Source organism: Gorilla gorilla, chromosome 20 (genome assembly GCF_029281585.2).
Source record: "Gorilla gorilla gorilla isolate KB3781 chromosome 20, NHGRI_mGorGor1-v2.1_pri, whole genome shotgun sequence".
NCBI classification, from domain to species: domain Eukaryota; kingdom Metazoa; phylum Chordata; class Mammalia; order Primates; family Hominidae; genus Gorilla; species Gorilla gorilla.
In genome coordinates, this window is record NC_073244.2 from 21,881,916 (window position 1) to 21,897,774 (window position 15,859).

The following is a 15,859-nucleotide window of genomic DNA, read 5'->3' on the forward strand; positions in this document are numbered from 1 at the left end:
TATCGAATGCCTTTAACTATGGGTCCTCTCACTGTGTAGGGAACTTTACGTCCATTTCACAGATAAGAAAACGGGTTCTTAAGAGAATGAAGGTCTAAGGTCACACAGCTGGTGAGAACTTGTGTACATGGCCCTCTCCATGAGACTTCTAATTAGGGGAGAATTTGGGAGAGATGAATAGGGCTTGCGGGGCAAATGCCTAAGAATTGGCAATTCTTAGTGGGCAAAGAAACCACCAATTTCACTGAAATCAAGATTTTACTGGGCAGCTTCATACTGCCAGAGTGGTTGGGACCAGCAGCTCCACTCCCCACTGTAGGCCAAGTAGGGCTAAGGCAAGGTCAGACACCCGCCCTAAGATGGCTATCTCTCTGCTCCCAGACCACGTGTGATGAGGCAGGATGGGCAGCTCAGGTGGTGTCTCCATTGAGGCAGGGTGCTTTGAGGGGCTGGGGTTGACTCCAAGACCCCCGCGTCCTTGGAGAAAGCTGCAGGCTCTGGACAGCATCCCTCAGCTGAGCCTGAGTTTTCTCCATCTCATTTAGGCGGTGCTCCTGGGGAGGCAGTGGTGATGGGGTTCAGAAACCAGGAGAGGGCTGCACCGCAACCCTTGCTCCTCCACCGCCCAGACGTGCCCGAGGGCTCAGATGGCAATCTCACCAGGTTTTTCAGACTGTGCCCTTCATTGCTTGTTAGGTTGTGCTCTGAATCAAACTCTGAGCTCCTGTGGGGGTCGGGGGATTGGGGCGAAGGGCAGAGGCTAAGGAAGTCCCTTCCAGCTCCTGGTGGGAGTGCCAGGGATTCCGGGGGCGGAGCTTGGAGTGGAGGCGGAGCTTGTTCAGACTAAAGGGCGGGGCCTAAATATGCTTGAAGAAGGGTCGGACCAGAGACGGGAATGGTTGGAATGACAGGACCTATCAATCATCCCTTGGAGGTGGGGTTTGGCCAGTCCTGGGTGGGGTCGTGACTGAGCTGGAGGGAGTGCTCAGGCTGAGAGATATCTCAGTGCCCGGCCCAGCCAGGTTGGGAGGGGCTGATGGAGGGGTGGGGCCTGGATGAGAGAATCTGCCAGGGTCCTAGGCCGACCTTCATTGGGTGGGTCCACCTGGGGGCGGGGCTTGCCAAGAGGCAGGGCCTGGACAGACTTATTGGGGCGGGGCCAGGGTGGGGCTTGGCCGTGCTAGGCGTGGTTTGGGGGAGGGCCTGGTCAGATCTAATTGGATCGGGCCCACCTGGGGGCGGAGCTAATGGAGAGGGCTGGGCTCACCCAGCACGGAGCCTGGAGTCCAGATCCTGCAGCTGGCCCCGCAGCTGCTCCTGCTGCTCCGTCAAGGCCCGGATGTGGGTGCTCAGCGACTCCACGAGGCGGGACAGCACTTTCTGCTCCTCACGCAGAGCGGCCACCTCGCACTGCAGCTCTGCCAACTGTGGTGGGAGAGCAGCTGTAATCTGACCCGTTGTCCAGCCCCTGTGTCTCCCCGGAGACCCTGACCTCCCAGGCCCAAGCGCTCAGCGTCATCACCGGCCTGCCTAGTTGGGGAACATCCCTCCTGCGGTACAGCTGGGGAGACTGAAGCTCAGAGAGGGTCGGGCTAGGCCTGGGGTCACACAGCGCAGCGAGCTGGGTACTTGAACCCAGACTTGCCTGGCCCTTCAGTCTTCCCCAGTCGCGTCCCTGTTCCCACTCCCCAGGCGCGGACCTGGGCCTGACCTTACCTTATTCACAGGTCGGTGCGTGCCCAGTGCCTGGTTTCGGTTTTGCGGCTGGTCCATTTGGCGCTGCCAGGGTACCGACGGCTTCCGAGGCAGCGAGGCGGAGTCCCGGGTCCAAGGCCGGGCGCGGGGCGCTGGTCCCGTGCTCAGGGAGCCTTTGGGTCGCGGCCAGGGCCCCGCAGATTGGCGGCGGCGGGCAGGACGCCGGACCGGGACACTCTGCGTGCGCTGCACCGGCCGGGGCCGCCGCAGGGGCCGCTCTTCGTCCGGCCGTGGCCGGGCCCAACTCTCTGAGCGGCGAACGCTGCGCAGAGACTGGCTCTTGGAGATGAGAGGGGTGTGCTTGGGGAGGTCCCGGGGGGCCAGGAAGCCGGGCTTCTCCCCTGCGGAGAGGCTAGGGGTGGGATGGAGGATCTTAGACCCTCTACTGGCCCCTGAGACGACCCCATCCCGACCTGACCAGAAGTGACCTCACCCCCAGGTGAACTTGTCCTTTCTTTTTTTTTGAGACAAGGTCTTGCTCTGTCACCCAGGCTGGAGTGCAGTGGCTAGATCATAGCTCACTGCAGCCTTGAATTCTGGAGCTCAAGCTATTCCCCAGCCTCAGCCTCCCAAATATCTAGGACTACCAGCACATGCCACTATACCCAGGTAATTTTTTTTTTTTTTGTAGAGATGGGGTCTCCCTATGTTGCCCAGGCTTGTCTTAAGTTCCTGGCCTCAAGTGATCCTCCTGCCTCAGCCTCCCAAAGTGCTGGGATTACAGGCATGAGCCACTGAGCCTGGCTCCTGTCCTTGACTTCTGACTATAATACTGTCCTCTCTATGACCCTTGACATCTCTCCACCCTAACCTCTCCTCTCATCCCCGACCTCAAACACACTGTGACCTTTGACCCAACCCTTTCTATAACCTGTGATTCCCGTCTGACCCTGGGCTTGACCTCTGCTCACAATGATCCAACTTCACCTCTGACCCCTGTCTGAGCCCTGCTCCTTCCTGTTCCCACCCATCAGACCCCAGACCAGACTTGAGGTTACCTGGAGTGGACCTGGGCCGGGGGCGGTGGGAGACGCATTGGCACTGACACAAGCACAGGCTGGCCCTCCTCAATGGCTCGCAGGATGGTGGGCAGCGGTTCCAGGGTGTCTCGGGTTGTCTGGTGAGGCATGCAGGACAGAGACTGAGCAAAGTCTCCAGGGTCAGAGTCTCCCAAGCCTTCTTGCCTCCCTACCCTGGGTTCAGGCCATACCTGGTCAAGCTCAGCAAAGATTGTACAGAGCTGGGCATGCAGGACAGCTAACTGGAGGGCCAGATCACCACTGCCCTGGTAACCACTGGGGGCAGCATCCACATCCACCATGGCCACCTGGTCCAGGAAGCATTGCATGGCTGGTCCATGTTCCTCCAGGAAGCTATTCATGAAGCCCATGTAGGCCTCCTTCTCACCGAACCTGGATCAGGGCCAGGCTGGGTGGGTCAGGTCAGGCACCTGCCACCCCCACACTCCCAGCATGGTTCCCCCACCCCTGGCTTCCCAGCACCTACGGGGCACGGTTGGCGAGGTTCTGGATGACCTTGGCAATCAGTGTGAGGGTGCGGGCTGGGCCGGGTGCTGGATGGTCTGGTGCTAAACCAAAGAGGCTGGGTGCCAGGATGGCAGGGCACAGGAGCCGCAGGAAGAGGGAGGCGCACACCAGTCGGGGGCCCAGCACCTCAGAGCCACGTTCTTTGCATGCTTCTCGCCAGCTTGAGAACACGATGCCCAGCTCCGCAGGGAACCAGCTGGTGCAGAAGAGGCAATGAATGGTCAGACGGGGAGGCTATGGGCATAAAGGTTAAAGTCATAAGGTTGGGAGTCCCAGAAGCACTGCATGATTGGTCCATGATCCTCCAGAGAGCTATTCATGAAGCCCATGCAGGCCTCCTTCTCACTGAACCTGGGGTCTGGGCTCCAGGATTGGGAATATCTGAGATAACAATGCTTGGGGTTATGAGTCAGCATGGGGCCATGGCTTATGGTGTAGCTATGGCAATCGCTGGGGATAATACTCTTATAGTTGGGGATACAGGGTCACATGAAGACAGAGGTTATGAGCTTGGATGTACTTATAATTAGACATGAGACTGGTGGGCCAGAGTACAAGATATAAAGTAGGATTGGGGCTCTGGAGGTCACCTAGGGTCAGAAGTCACTTGATTGAAGTCAGGGATTAGGTATGCAGGTTAACCTAGGGTCAGAGGTCAAGGGATTGGAATCCCAGGTCTCCTGTGATCAGTTGCATGGGATTTGAGGTGGAGGGTCACTTAAAGCCAGGGATCATGGACTTGGGGCATCATATGGTCACAGGATTGAGGTCCTATGTTAACTGGAGCCAGTGGCATGAAATTGGGGATATGGAATCAACTGTGGTTACAGGACAAGGAATTGGGTCTCAGGTTACTTGGGGTCAGTGGTGATAGGGTTGCATGGTGATAGGGTTGCCAGATGCAGCAAACGAAACTTCAGGACATCCAGTTAAACATGAATTTCAGATAACAGAGTGATTTTTATTTATATTTTTACTTTTATTTGGGACAGGGTCTCTGTCAACCAGGCTGGGGTGCTGCGTCATGATCATAGCTCACTGCAGCCTTGAATCCTGCGCTCAAGCGATCCTCCAGCCTCGGCTGGGAATACAGGTGTGTGCCACCATGCCTAGCTCATTTTTAAAAAGCTTTTTGGAGAGATGGAGTCTTGCTATGTTGCCCAGACTGGCCTTGAACTCCTGGGCTCAAGCAATCCTCTTGTCTCGGCCTCCTAAAGCATTGGGATTATGGGCGTGAGTCACCACGCGTGGTTCAAATGAGTAATTTTTTAGTATAAGCATGGTCCCAATTATTGCATCAAATTTAACTGAGTGTCTCCTGTATTTTATCTGGCCACCCTAAACTGGAGGTCGGGGCTAGCAGGGTAAGCAGGGGTGGGCTAAGCTGCTGGGGCCCTGATTCTCACTCGTAGGAATGGATAATGGTTTCGAAGACCTCCTCGCAGCTGTTCCGAAGTCTGGCCTGGTGCTCTGGCAGCTCCGAGGCTGGACATTTGCTGGGGTCCACTTCACAGTCCTCAGTAGAAGCACAGAGACGCCGCACAACCTGTCCTGCAGCCCAGCACAGCCAGATGGGGGCTGGGGCCATGACCACCAAAACCTGCCACACCCATCCTCCAACCTTGTCTTCAGGTTATTCCGGAGGCACCCAACATCTTGGGAAGCTCCCAATTGTCCCCAGGATCCTAGCACCCCCAAAACACCACTCACTACCAGAATCCAGGTTGCTCAAGGACTCCTAGAACTTCACCCAGGTCCCCTAGCTCACCAGCAGGCCGCCGACATGGACTCTCCCCCAGCTCACCCAGGGTCTCCTGAAGGTAATCCTGTGCCACGAGCTTCATGTACTCATCGATAGCCTTGGTGGCCAATGTGTTTTCCCGGAACAGCAGCGCCTCACGGCCTCCACAGCGCGCCAGCTCCGCAGTGCCCAGGTCAGTCACCAGCGCCTAGGAAGGGCAGGAGGTCAGGTTGCACCAGATGCAGACAGAGTCCAAGGGAATTCGGATCCTTGGCTGGTCCCTCACACCAGAAGCACAGGCCCCGCCCCTCGTAGCTGATGCTTAGGGCCAGTCCTTACTGCTGGGGCTCATAACCGAGGCCGGAACCTCTAACCCTCACAGCAGAAATTTAAGCCTTTCAGCGCTGAGGTGCAACCTGGGCCCCGCCCCTCACGCGTGATGCTCAGGCCCCTGTCGCAGCTGAAGCTTAGGCTCCGCCCTTCAAGGTGTCCCGCCCCTTATGGGTGATAATTAGGTCCCGCCCCTCACAGCCGACGCTCAGGTCCCGCCCTTCAAGGTGCCCCGCCCCTTACGGGTGATGTTCAGGCCCCGCCCTTCTAGGTGCCCCGCCCTTCTAGGTGCCCCGCCGCTTACAGGTGACACTTGGACCACGCCCCTCACACCCCTTCAAGGTGTCTCCCCCATTACAGGTGCAACTCAGGTCCTGCGCCCCAACTCCTGCCCGAAGCGCGTTATCGGTCTACCCCTGGTAGCCCCGGTCCGCGCTGTCGCGGTGCCGCACCTGCGCCCGGCCGGTGGCCCGCAGCACGCGCACCATGGCTGCCGCCAGCTCCTCCTTGGCCTGCGCAGGCAGCGCGGGCTCCAGGGCCCCGCAGAGGCGCCCATAGTGGAAGGTGAGGAACTCTGCCAGCTCCTTGTAGCGCTCGGACGGCAGCACGCGCAGGCGACGCGCCCGAATCCGCGCTCGCAGCGCTGCGCCCACCGGCGCCCCGAGCAGCGGGAACCAGCGCTCCAGACCGGCGGCAGGCGCGCGTGGGGCGCCCAGCTCCTCCAGCGCCAGGGCCACGCGGCCCAGCACCGCGCTTCCCGGGCCCAAGCCGCGCAGCCGCAGCGACAGGCGACGTGCCGGTGGCAGCGCCTCGAAGTGGAAGCGCTCGGCCCAGAAGAGCTGGCCTGGGCCGGCCCGAGGCGCCGTGCGTGCCAGCAGCGCGCCATCCAGCCACAGCTCGGCGCGCACGCCGGGTGCCCCCGCCGCTGCCCGGGGAAGCCCCTTCGCTTCGTGCACCCACACGCTCAGCCATGTCTCTTCCCGCTCCACGTTGTCCTGCAGATGGGAGTGGGATGGGGGGAAGCGTTTTGGTTTGTTGGCACCCCAAAGAAGGCACCGCAAGTGAAGCGTGGAGCCTCAAACCTGTTGCGTCGGGTCCCTAGGGAGATTGCTGGGCCTTTGGGGAAAGAAGTGGAGCCACGGGAGTCCGGAGGCGGTTACGCGGAAGTCTTCTAGCTTTTCTGGGCTCTCCGGGAGAGTTGGGGGCTCCAGGGCATAGAAGAGTAGTACTGGAGTAAAGACTTCGCGATTGCCTGGCAGGCAGGGCTTTGGGTGCATATGGGGCCGGGAGTGGACAGAAGGGGCGGGTCTGATATTGCCGGGGCTGGTAATAGACGGAAGGGGAGTCTTGAAGCCGTTGCAACGATGCAGGCGGGGCAGGTGTGTTGGGGGCGCGGGTTATGGAGCGAGCTGGCTTTGGGTAGAGTGGAAGGGGCGGGCCAGGCCTGTGGGCGGGGTCTCCGTGTCCCGCTTTTCTGAGGGCAATGACCTGGGTGGGCTGGAATTGGCGACGAAGGTCCTCGATCCAGCGGTCTCTCTCAGCGGCCGAGCGACAAGAGAAGCAGCGGCTTCCACCCGTCCAGGTTACCTGTTGGGATGGAGAATCCAACGGTGTGATCGAGGCCAAGGGTGAAGCCAAAGGGTGGGAGGTGGGACTGAGGTGGAATCGAGGTGGATTGTCTGCACTTACCTGAAAGCAGTGGGGCTCCCCCAGGAGGCTAGGGTGCAGTGGCCAGATCCGCACATCCCGCTCGGCGCCCAGGTCCAGTTCAGAGAGTGTGGCCAGCGACTCCCTAGAGCCCAGAGCACTGGGGGGTCTGGGAAGGGGGTGGGTGAGCACACCGTCATTCCTGCCTTTTCCCCATCCCCCATAGCCTGAAGGGTAGAGGAAGGCCAGGAAGGACTTCAACCCAGTTCGGATCCCGTTTCCCCTCTGTGCCCCCTCCTCATAGCACCTCCTTGCTTTTAGGATAAACTCAACTCCTGGTGACCTACATGACCAAGCTGAGTCCAGATGTTGTCACCTCATCTCCCTCCACCTAATCCATCACTTTCTGAGCTCCAGCCTCCCTGGCCTTGTTTTATTTTATACTAATTATTTATTTATTTATTTGAGACAGAGTCTTGTTTAGTGCGGTGGCTGGATCTCAGCTCACTGCAACCTCGGCCTTCCAGGTTCAAGCGATTTTCCTTCCTCAGCCTCCCAAGTAGCTGGGATCACAGGTGCCCACCACCATGCCTGGCTAATTTTCTAATTTTTATATTTTTAGTAGAGATGGGGTTTCACCATGTTGGCCAGGCTGGTCTTGAACTCCTGATCCCAAGTGATCCACCCACCTCAGCCTCACCAAAGTGTGGGATTACAGGTGTGAGCCACCGTGCCCAGCCCTATTTATTTATTGAGATGGAGTCTTGCCCTTTTGCCCAGGCAGGAGTGCAGTGGCACAATCTTGGCTCACTGCAATGTCCACCTCCCAGGTTTAAGCGATTCTTCTGCCTCAGCCTCCTGAGTAACTGGGATTACAGGCATGTGCCACCATGCCTGGCTAATTTTGTATTTTTAGTAGAGATGGGATTTCACCACGTTGGCCAGGCTGGTCTTGAACTCCTGACCTCAAATGTTCCACCTGCCTCTGCCTCCCAAACTGTGGGATTACAGGTGTGAGCCACCGCACCCAGCCCTATTTATTTTTGAGACACAATCTTGCTCTGTTGCCCAGGCTGGAGTGCAGTGGCATGATCTCTGTGCACTGCAGCCTCAACTTCCCAGGCTCAAGCAATCCTCCCACTCAGCCTCCCCAGTAGGTGGGACTACAGGTGCCTGCCACCATGCCTAGCTAATTTTTGTATTTTTTGTAGAAATGGGGTCTCACTATGTTGCCCAGGCTGGTCTTGAACTCCTAGACTCCTAGTCTGCCCACTTTGGCCTCCCAAAGTGCTGGGAGCCACTTCACCCAGCCCCCTTGGCCTTGTTTTAGTTGCTTCTTTCGGCCTCTTGGCCTTTGCACTTGTTGTTCCTTCTGCCTGGAATGCTTTTTCCACCCCCCTGTTGGCCTAGTTAACTTCCATCCACCCTTCAGATCTCAGCTCAAGGGTACCTTCCCTAACCCTCCCAGACCAGTTGATTGACTTAGCTCCCATTTTAGAGTTACTGTGTCAGACTTTGCCCCCACCCTGGCTCTGTGCTAGATCATTCAATGTCCCCAGCATCAACTGATGTGGGGCAGAACACAGAGGCCACAGGGGGTGTTTGGTGTAGATTGGAATGATATGCAGGAGGTGGAGGAGGAGGGGCCAGTGTTGAACCCCAGCCCCTCCAGCCTCTCACACACCCTTACCCATCCCGGAGCTCCAGCCTGGCCTTTTTCTTCTCTTTCAGCCTCTTGAGCAACCCCTGTGGGGAAGGGAATGTCAGCTGGACAGAAATCTGTGCTCCTTCCTCAGCTCCTTCCCTCCCAAGACATCCCAGAGGGTCTACCGGTCTTGGAGGACCAACACCAAGCTCAGGCTGTATTAGCAGGAATAATAAGAGCAACCAACAGCTCCTAATTCTTTGTTCATTTGTTTTTTTAAGACAGGGTCTCGTGCTATCGCCCAGGCTGGAGTACAGTGGTGCGATCATGGCTCACTGCAGCCTCAAATTTCTGGGCTCAAGTGATCCTCTTGCCTCAGCTGGGACTACAGGTGAATGTTACCATGTAGAATTGGGGACTTGCTATGTTGCCCAGGCTGGTCTTGAACTCCTGGTCTCAAGCAATCCTTCTGCTTCAGCCTCCCAAAATGTTGGGATTACAGGTGTGAACCACTGTGCCTGGCCCAAACTCCCATTTGTAAAGCATCAATCATATATTCTCCTATACTATTCATTTATTTATTTAAGAGATGAAGTCTCCCCATGTTGCTTAGGCTGGTCTTGAACTCCTGGCCTCAAGCAGTGCTGTCTGCTCAGCCTCCCGAGTAGCTTGGACTATAGCTGCGCACTGCCCTGCCTGGCTCTTGCACTCTCTATTGGCTTCCCATAAACAACCCCTAGAAAAAGGTTATTTCATTAGCTCCATTTGACAGACTGGGACTCTGAGGCCCAAAGAGGGTCAGCAACCTGCTCCAGATCACCCAGCAAGAGTGCCCTTTCAGCTTTGAGGGTCTGAGAGTCTTGGCTCTCCCCTCTACCTCCCACCTTCACTGGCTGCCTTACCCGAACGTTGTGGACCTGGTTGGGACCAGCAGTCTCTGGTTCTGTTTTTCCAGGCATCCGATCTGTGGGTAGTTATGGGTGGCAGGTTGGGGGGTTGGAGTCATCTTAGATTCTGCCCCACTTTTAGAGCCTCCCAAATGCCCCAGGCCTTTCCACCCCTCAAGCTTACCTGGATCCCTGAAGTTCCCCATGGCCACGTGGATGCTGCCCTCGGAGCTAGCACTTCCCACCCGGGGCCTTCGAGGACCCTGTTCTCCCGCAGGAGTGGGTAGTCAGAGAGGGGAGGCAGGCAGGCAGGCAGACCGAGGGAGAGGCAGACACCTTCCCATTATCCTCCCTCCAGCCCCTGCCTCTGTTCTGCCCTCCTCCTTTTTCTTTCTTCCCTCCCCTTTCCCAGGTGCCCCCTCTCACCTCCTCCTCTCCTCCAAGCAGCACCAGCTTCCCATCAAGCAGGGTGAAGCCCCCAATGTCCCAGACAGGCACGTTGGGTGTGGGGGCCTCAGGGATCTGTGGGGTAGGGGGCTCTAGCCCTGGCTCCGGCTCCAGCTCTGGGAAGAAGAGGAGGCACTGGGGGACTTAAGAGACGTTTTCTCTCCCTCAGGCTACCCTTTCCATTCCCGAAGGCTCATGGTGGGTTCCCTCCTAGGTGCCCCCCACCCCAGCAGCCGTATCAGACTGTATGACCTTGGGCAAGCTTTCATCTCTGTCTGGGCCTTGTCCCCACTAACCATGGGTAGCAGACACAGCTCACCTACCATGTGCCCAGTACCCTGTATACCATTCCACACACCTTCTTGCATTGAATCCTCCAAAAGCCATTCAAAGGGCTATGATAACAGGCTCAGAGAGGCTGAGTGACTTGCCCAGGGTCACACAGTTTGTGAGTGGTTGGGCTGGGCTTCAGTCACAAGCATTCTTCTCTCTCTCTCTCTTTTTTTTTTTTTTTGCATTCTTCTCTTAACCAAGACGTTATGTGGGTCCAAGAGGTTAAAAAACAGGACAGGGGCTGGGCAAGGTGGCTCATGCCTGTAATCCCAACATTTGGGAGGCCGAGGTGGGGCAGATTGCTTGAGACCGGGAGTTTGAGACCAGCCTGGGCAACATAACAAGACCCTGTCTTTAAAAAATAGCCTGATGTGCCTGGGCTCTGTGGCTCACACCTGTAATCCTAGCACTTTGGGAGGCCTAGGCGGGTGGATCATCTGAGGCCGGGAGTTCAAAACCAGCCTGACCAACATGGAGAAACCCTGTCTCTACTAAAAATACAAAATTAGCCGGGCGTGGCGGCACATGCCTGTAATCCCAGTTACTCAGGAGGCTGAGGCAGGAGAATCTCTTGAACTTGGGAGGCAGAGGTTGCAGTGAGCTGAGATTCCGCCACTGCACTCCAGCCTGGGCAAGGAAGTGAGACTGTGTCTCAAAACAAAAACAAAAACAAAAACAAAATGGGAATATAAGTGGTGAGAATTAAATGAGCTTCCAGGAAATAGGAGGGCTGAATTAGCCCTCCCGGATTGCCTGTCTGTTCCCTTGTTTTTACCACCAGGAGCAATAAATGATAACTCCTGCTTATTAACGGATCACTTAAAATATGTTGGGCCTGGGGCCGGGCACGGTGGCTCACGCCTGTAATCCCAGCACTTTGGGAGGCTGAGGCGGGCGGATCATGAGATCAGGAGATCGAGACCATTCTGGTTAACACAGCGAAACCCTGTCTCTACTAGAAATACAACAATTAGCTGGGCGTGGTGGCGGGTTCCTGTAGTCCCAGCTGCTCTGGAGGCTGAGGCGGTAGAATGGCGTGAACCCGGGAGGCGGAGCTTGCAGTGAGCCGAGATCGCACCACTGCACTCCAGCCTGGGCCACAGAGCGAGACTCCATCTCAAAAAAAAAAAAAAAAAAAAATGCTGGACCCTAGGCTAGTGTTACATTCCTGAGCCCTAATTCTTGTGATATCCATTACTCTTCTAGATCCCCCTGTGTGACACTTAGCACCATCTGTCATTTTTTTTCTTTTTCTTTTTTCTTCCTTTGAGATGGAGTCTCCCTCTGTCGCCCAGGCGGGAGTGCAGTAGTGCAATCTCAGCTCACTGCAACCTCCACCTCCCGGGTTCAAGCGATTATCCTGCCTCAGCCTGAGTAGCTGGGAGTACAGGTATGTGCCACCATGCCCAGATACTTTTTTTTTTTTTTTGTATTTTTAGTAGAAACAGGGTTTTGCCATGTTGGCCAGGCTGGTCTCAAACTCCTGAGCTCAGGTGATCCACCCACCTTGGCCTCCCAAAGTGCTGGGATTACAGGTGTGAGCCATCATGACTGGCCCATCTGTCATTTTCTTGTTGATGGATTTCCTGTCAATTCCACTACACTGTGAGCTCCATGGGGCAGGGAGGGTCATCTGTCTCTTTCACTAGTGTGTCCTCAGTGCCTAAATCAGGGCCTGGCACATACAATAGAAGCGCTCAACAAACCTCTGCTTGAATAAATGAATGAATATGAGCAAATAAAATTATATACTCTCCAAAATGGAGATCATTATTCTCACTGAACTGATGGAGAGGCTGAGGCTTAAGGGCTCAGAACAAAGACACGGAAGCTAGAAGGTAGGAGAGTAGGAGGCAGGCTGAAGATGGATATCCAGGTAGGAAAGGATGGGCCTGAGCCATTGAAGGAGAGACCCGTTGGGGCCAAGAGCCGTTTAGCCTCTGGACAATACTATCATGGGTTTACATTCACTGTTCCTTCCTCAGATGGACCCTCTGCCCACAGGACCCCGGCAACTCCTCCTACCCTCTTTAGGGGGAAAGAGGGAACAGGGTAGCTGGGCCCCAGCGGCTTCCTGCTGGGCTTTTGCACTCCCCACAACTTCCTGTGTCTGTATGGTTGATGCTCCGGAGGCAGACAAAACCCAAGCATCCGGCTTCCCAGCCCGGCCCAAGCTCAGGGTGGGGGAACCATGTACCTGGGGCCTCCTGCTCCGGCTCCGGGTCTGGCTCCGGCGGTGGGTTCTTATGCCTCCCCCAGAGGGCCTTGGAGAGTCGAAGGCGACTGGTCCGTGACTCCTTGGGAGGCGCAGATAGGACCCGACGGAATATCGAGCGAGGGGCTGGCTGGGTGCTGACCATGGACTCCTGGTGGCTCAGGGCCCTGCCCCAGCCAGCAAAGCGGCCCCAGCGGAACCCTCCAGCCGCCTTCTCCCCACCGCCCCCCGTGTGCCAGCGGTAGGAAGTCAGCGGAGAGGTGGCTGTGGGCTGGGTTTGGGAGGTCCGGCTTGGCGACGGTGGGTCCATGGTTGGGGGGGGGGGTCTCCTGGGGGATAAGAGAGTGACAGTAGTGCCCAGTGTCTGTCCACATACTGCCCTCATCTCGGCCCCCTCCCCACCCTCAGCTCTGCCTCCAGGAATCCCCCTGCCCCCACCTCCACTCCCTTCCTTACCTTGGTTTCCTGACCAGCCCCAGAATCAGCAGCCGTCTGCACCCCGCCTGGCTTCCTCCCTCGGAACCCAACTCCACGTGACCCTCTCTGTCCCACCCCACCCCACAGCCAGGCTGGGAGGGCACAGTGCGGGCAGGTTGCTGGAGGTTCGAGGGAGGAGAAGAGAGGAGGTGGGTTACCAGGCTTCTAGCAAGAAGGACCCAGACTGCCTCCCTGACGGGGAGGCAGCACTTGCCCCTCTCTCTGAGCCTCCGTTGCCTTCTCTGCAAAATGAGTACAGGCTGAACAAATGCTGGCGAGAATACAAAGCACCTAGAACTCTAATCCACAGTTGGCCGGAGTGTAGACCCATTCACTCATGTTGGGAAACGGTTTGGCAGGATCTACTAACACTATTAGCTGGATCTTCTCTGACTCAGCAATTCCATTGCTAGGTAGACGTCCAATAGATATGTCCCCCCAGCACAATGCATAATAGCCCCACATTGGAAGCAGCCCAAGTACCCATTAGTGGGAGAAGGAATAAATTGTGATGTCTTCGCACAGCAGAATATCATACAGCAGTGAGAACAAACTAAAGAATGATTTAACTTGGGTGAATCACAAACAATGTTGAGCCAAAACCAAAACCAAAGCCATAAAATGCCAGTAATCTGAGCTATTCAGGAGGCTGAGGGAGGAGGATCGCTTGAGGCCAGGAGTTTGAGGCTGCAGTGAGCTGTGATCACGCCTGTGAATAGGCAGTGCACTCCAGTCTGGATGACATAGGGAGACCTCATATCTAACTTTTTTTTTCTTTTTCCCCTCCCTGCCCTCGGGAGACCCCATCTCTAAAAAGCAATAATAAATAAATAAAAAAACCCCCAAACAATGAAGAGTATACACTTTGTGATTCCATTTACATAAAGTCCTAAAGCAGGCAAAACCATGTCTAACAAGCAGGGTATCAGTTTCTTTTGGAGGCACTGGTGGCTGGGAAGAGGGTACAAGGGGGGCTTCTGGAAGACGGCAAGATTTATTATTACTCTTATTATTATTAATTAATTTATTTATCGAGAAGGAGTTTCGCTCTGTCTCCCAGGCTGGTGTGCAGTGGCACGATCTTGGCTCACTGCAATCTCTGCCTCCCGGATTCAAGTGATTCTCCCGACTCAGCCTCCTGAGTAGCTGGGACTACAGGTATTCACCACCATGCCTGCCTAATTTTTTTGTATTTTTAGTAGAGACGGGGTTTCACCATGTTGGTCAGGCTGGTCTTGAACTCCTGACCTGAAATGATCTGCCCGCCTTGGCCTCCCAAAGTGCTGGTATTATAGGCGTAAGCCACCGTCCCAGCCCTTATTATTATTATTATTTATAAATGAGGTCTATAAAAATAATATAGATCTCATAAAATAAAAATATAATATTTATATTACATAGTAATATAAATAATATTATACGTAATATGAATATTATTATTTTTTGTAGATGAGGTCGGTCATCCAGGCTGGAGTGCAGTGGTGCCATCATAGCTCTCTGTAACCTCTAACTCCTGGGCTCAAGAGATCCTCTCACCTTAGCCTCCTGAGTAGCTGGGACTACAGCTGCGTGCCACCGCACCTGGCTAATTAAAAACAATTTTTGTTGTTGTTGTTGAGATGAGGGTCTTGCTTTGTTGCCCAGGCTATTCTTGAACTCCTGGCCTCAAGTGATCCTCCCACCTCAGCCCCCTAAGTAGCTGGGATAATAGGCACATGCTACCATGCCTGGCCTATTTTTTTTTTAATTGAGGTAAAATTCATATAACACAAATTTAGCATGTTCTTTTTTTTTAATAAGATTTTTTTTTGAGACAGGGTCTTGCTCTGTTGGCCAGGCTGGAGTGTGGTGGCACAATCACAGCTCACTGCATTCTCGATCTCCTGGGCTCAAGTGATCCTCCTACCTCAGGCTCTCGAGTAGCTGGGACTACAGGTGCATGCTACCTGGCTAATTTTTAACTTTTTGTTTGTTTGTTTTTTGTAGAGATTGGGCCTCACTGTGTTGCCCATGCTTGTCTTGAACTCCTGGGCTCAAGCAATCCTCATGCCTCAGCCTCCCAAAGTGCTGGGAACACAGGAATAGCATGAGCCTCTGTGCCCAGAGAGACGAAGCCTTGTTCTGTCACTCAGGCAGGAGTGCAGTGGCTATTCCCAGGCATGATTGTGGGTCACTGCAACCTTGAATTCCTGGGCTCAGGCAATCCTCCTGCCTCAGCCTCCTGAGTAGCTGGGACTGCAGGTGCATGCCACCATGCCTGGCTAATTTTAATTTTTCTTTTTTTTTGTAAAGAGACAGGGTCTCACTGTGTTGCCCAGGCTGGTCTCCTACTCCTGGGCTCAGGCAGTCCTCCTGCTTCAGCCTCTGTAGTGGCTGGGACTGCAGATGTGTGCCACCACACTTGGCTTAACATGTTCTATTTCTTGAGCTGGGTCCTGGTTACATGGCTGTGTGCTGTTGTGAAAATTCATCAAGCTGTGCCCTTGGGAGCACTTTCTTGTATCTCTGTTAGGCTTCCACAGATGTTTACTTGAAAGCCAGAGGTAAGTAAATGCCATTCTGAGGAATAAATGAGTCAGCATAAATACGGTCCAGGAGCCGAGTACCAGCTGGCCCCTCTCCCTCTGTGTGACCTCAGACAGGTCATTTCCTCTCTCTGAGCCTCGGTTTCCTTATTTGTACAAGACAATAATATCAGTTTCAAAAGATTCATGTAAGCCTTTGTCTAGTCAACAAATGTTTCCCGAGTGCCTATTACGTGCTAGGTGCTGGAGAGGCCGCAGAGAACTAACCAAACTTGGTTTCTGCCTTCCTGGAGCTCACAGATGATGGAGG

The 15,859-nt window shown here is 55.1% G+C and overlaps 1 protein-coding gene across 2 annotated transcripts; it reads right to left on the reverse strand.

Annotated features, from left to right (window-relative positions):
• Positions 1 to 239: 239 nt before the first annotated feature.
• RASAL3 (RAS protein activator like 3) lies at positions 240 to 13,059 on the reverse strand. Of its 2 annotated transcripts, XM_004060200.5 has the most exons (18): positions 13,004 to 13,059; positions 12,530 to 12,876; positions 9,979 to 10,115; positions 9,737 to 9,815; positions 9,568 to 9,629; positions 8,711 to 8,766; positions 7,063 to 7,189; positions 6,862 to 6,960; positions 5,826 to 6,368; positions 5,107 to 5,251; positions 4,709 to 4,853; positions 3,262 to 3,498; positions 2,966 to 3,167; positions 2,754 to 2,872; positions 1,717 to 2,107; positions 1,268 to 1,425; positions 661 to 724; positions 240 to 554 (listed from the first exon to the last, which is right to left on the reverse strand). In XM_004060200.5, exons 2-18 carry the CDS (start codon positions 12,855 to 12,857, stop codon positions 411 to 413), a joined length of 3,036 nt encoding a protein of 1,011 aa, XP_004060248.1. In that variant the 5' UTR covers positions 12,858 to 12,876; positions 13,004 to 13,059; the 3' UTR covers positions 240 to 410. The 2 variants fall into 2 exon arrangements, with proteins under 2 accessions (XP_004060248.1, XP_055228010.1); XM_055372035.2 differs by lacking the exon at positions 661 to 724 and having other exon boundaries at positions 13,004 to 13,044.
• Positions 13,060 to 15,859: the final 2,800 nt, after the last annotated feature.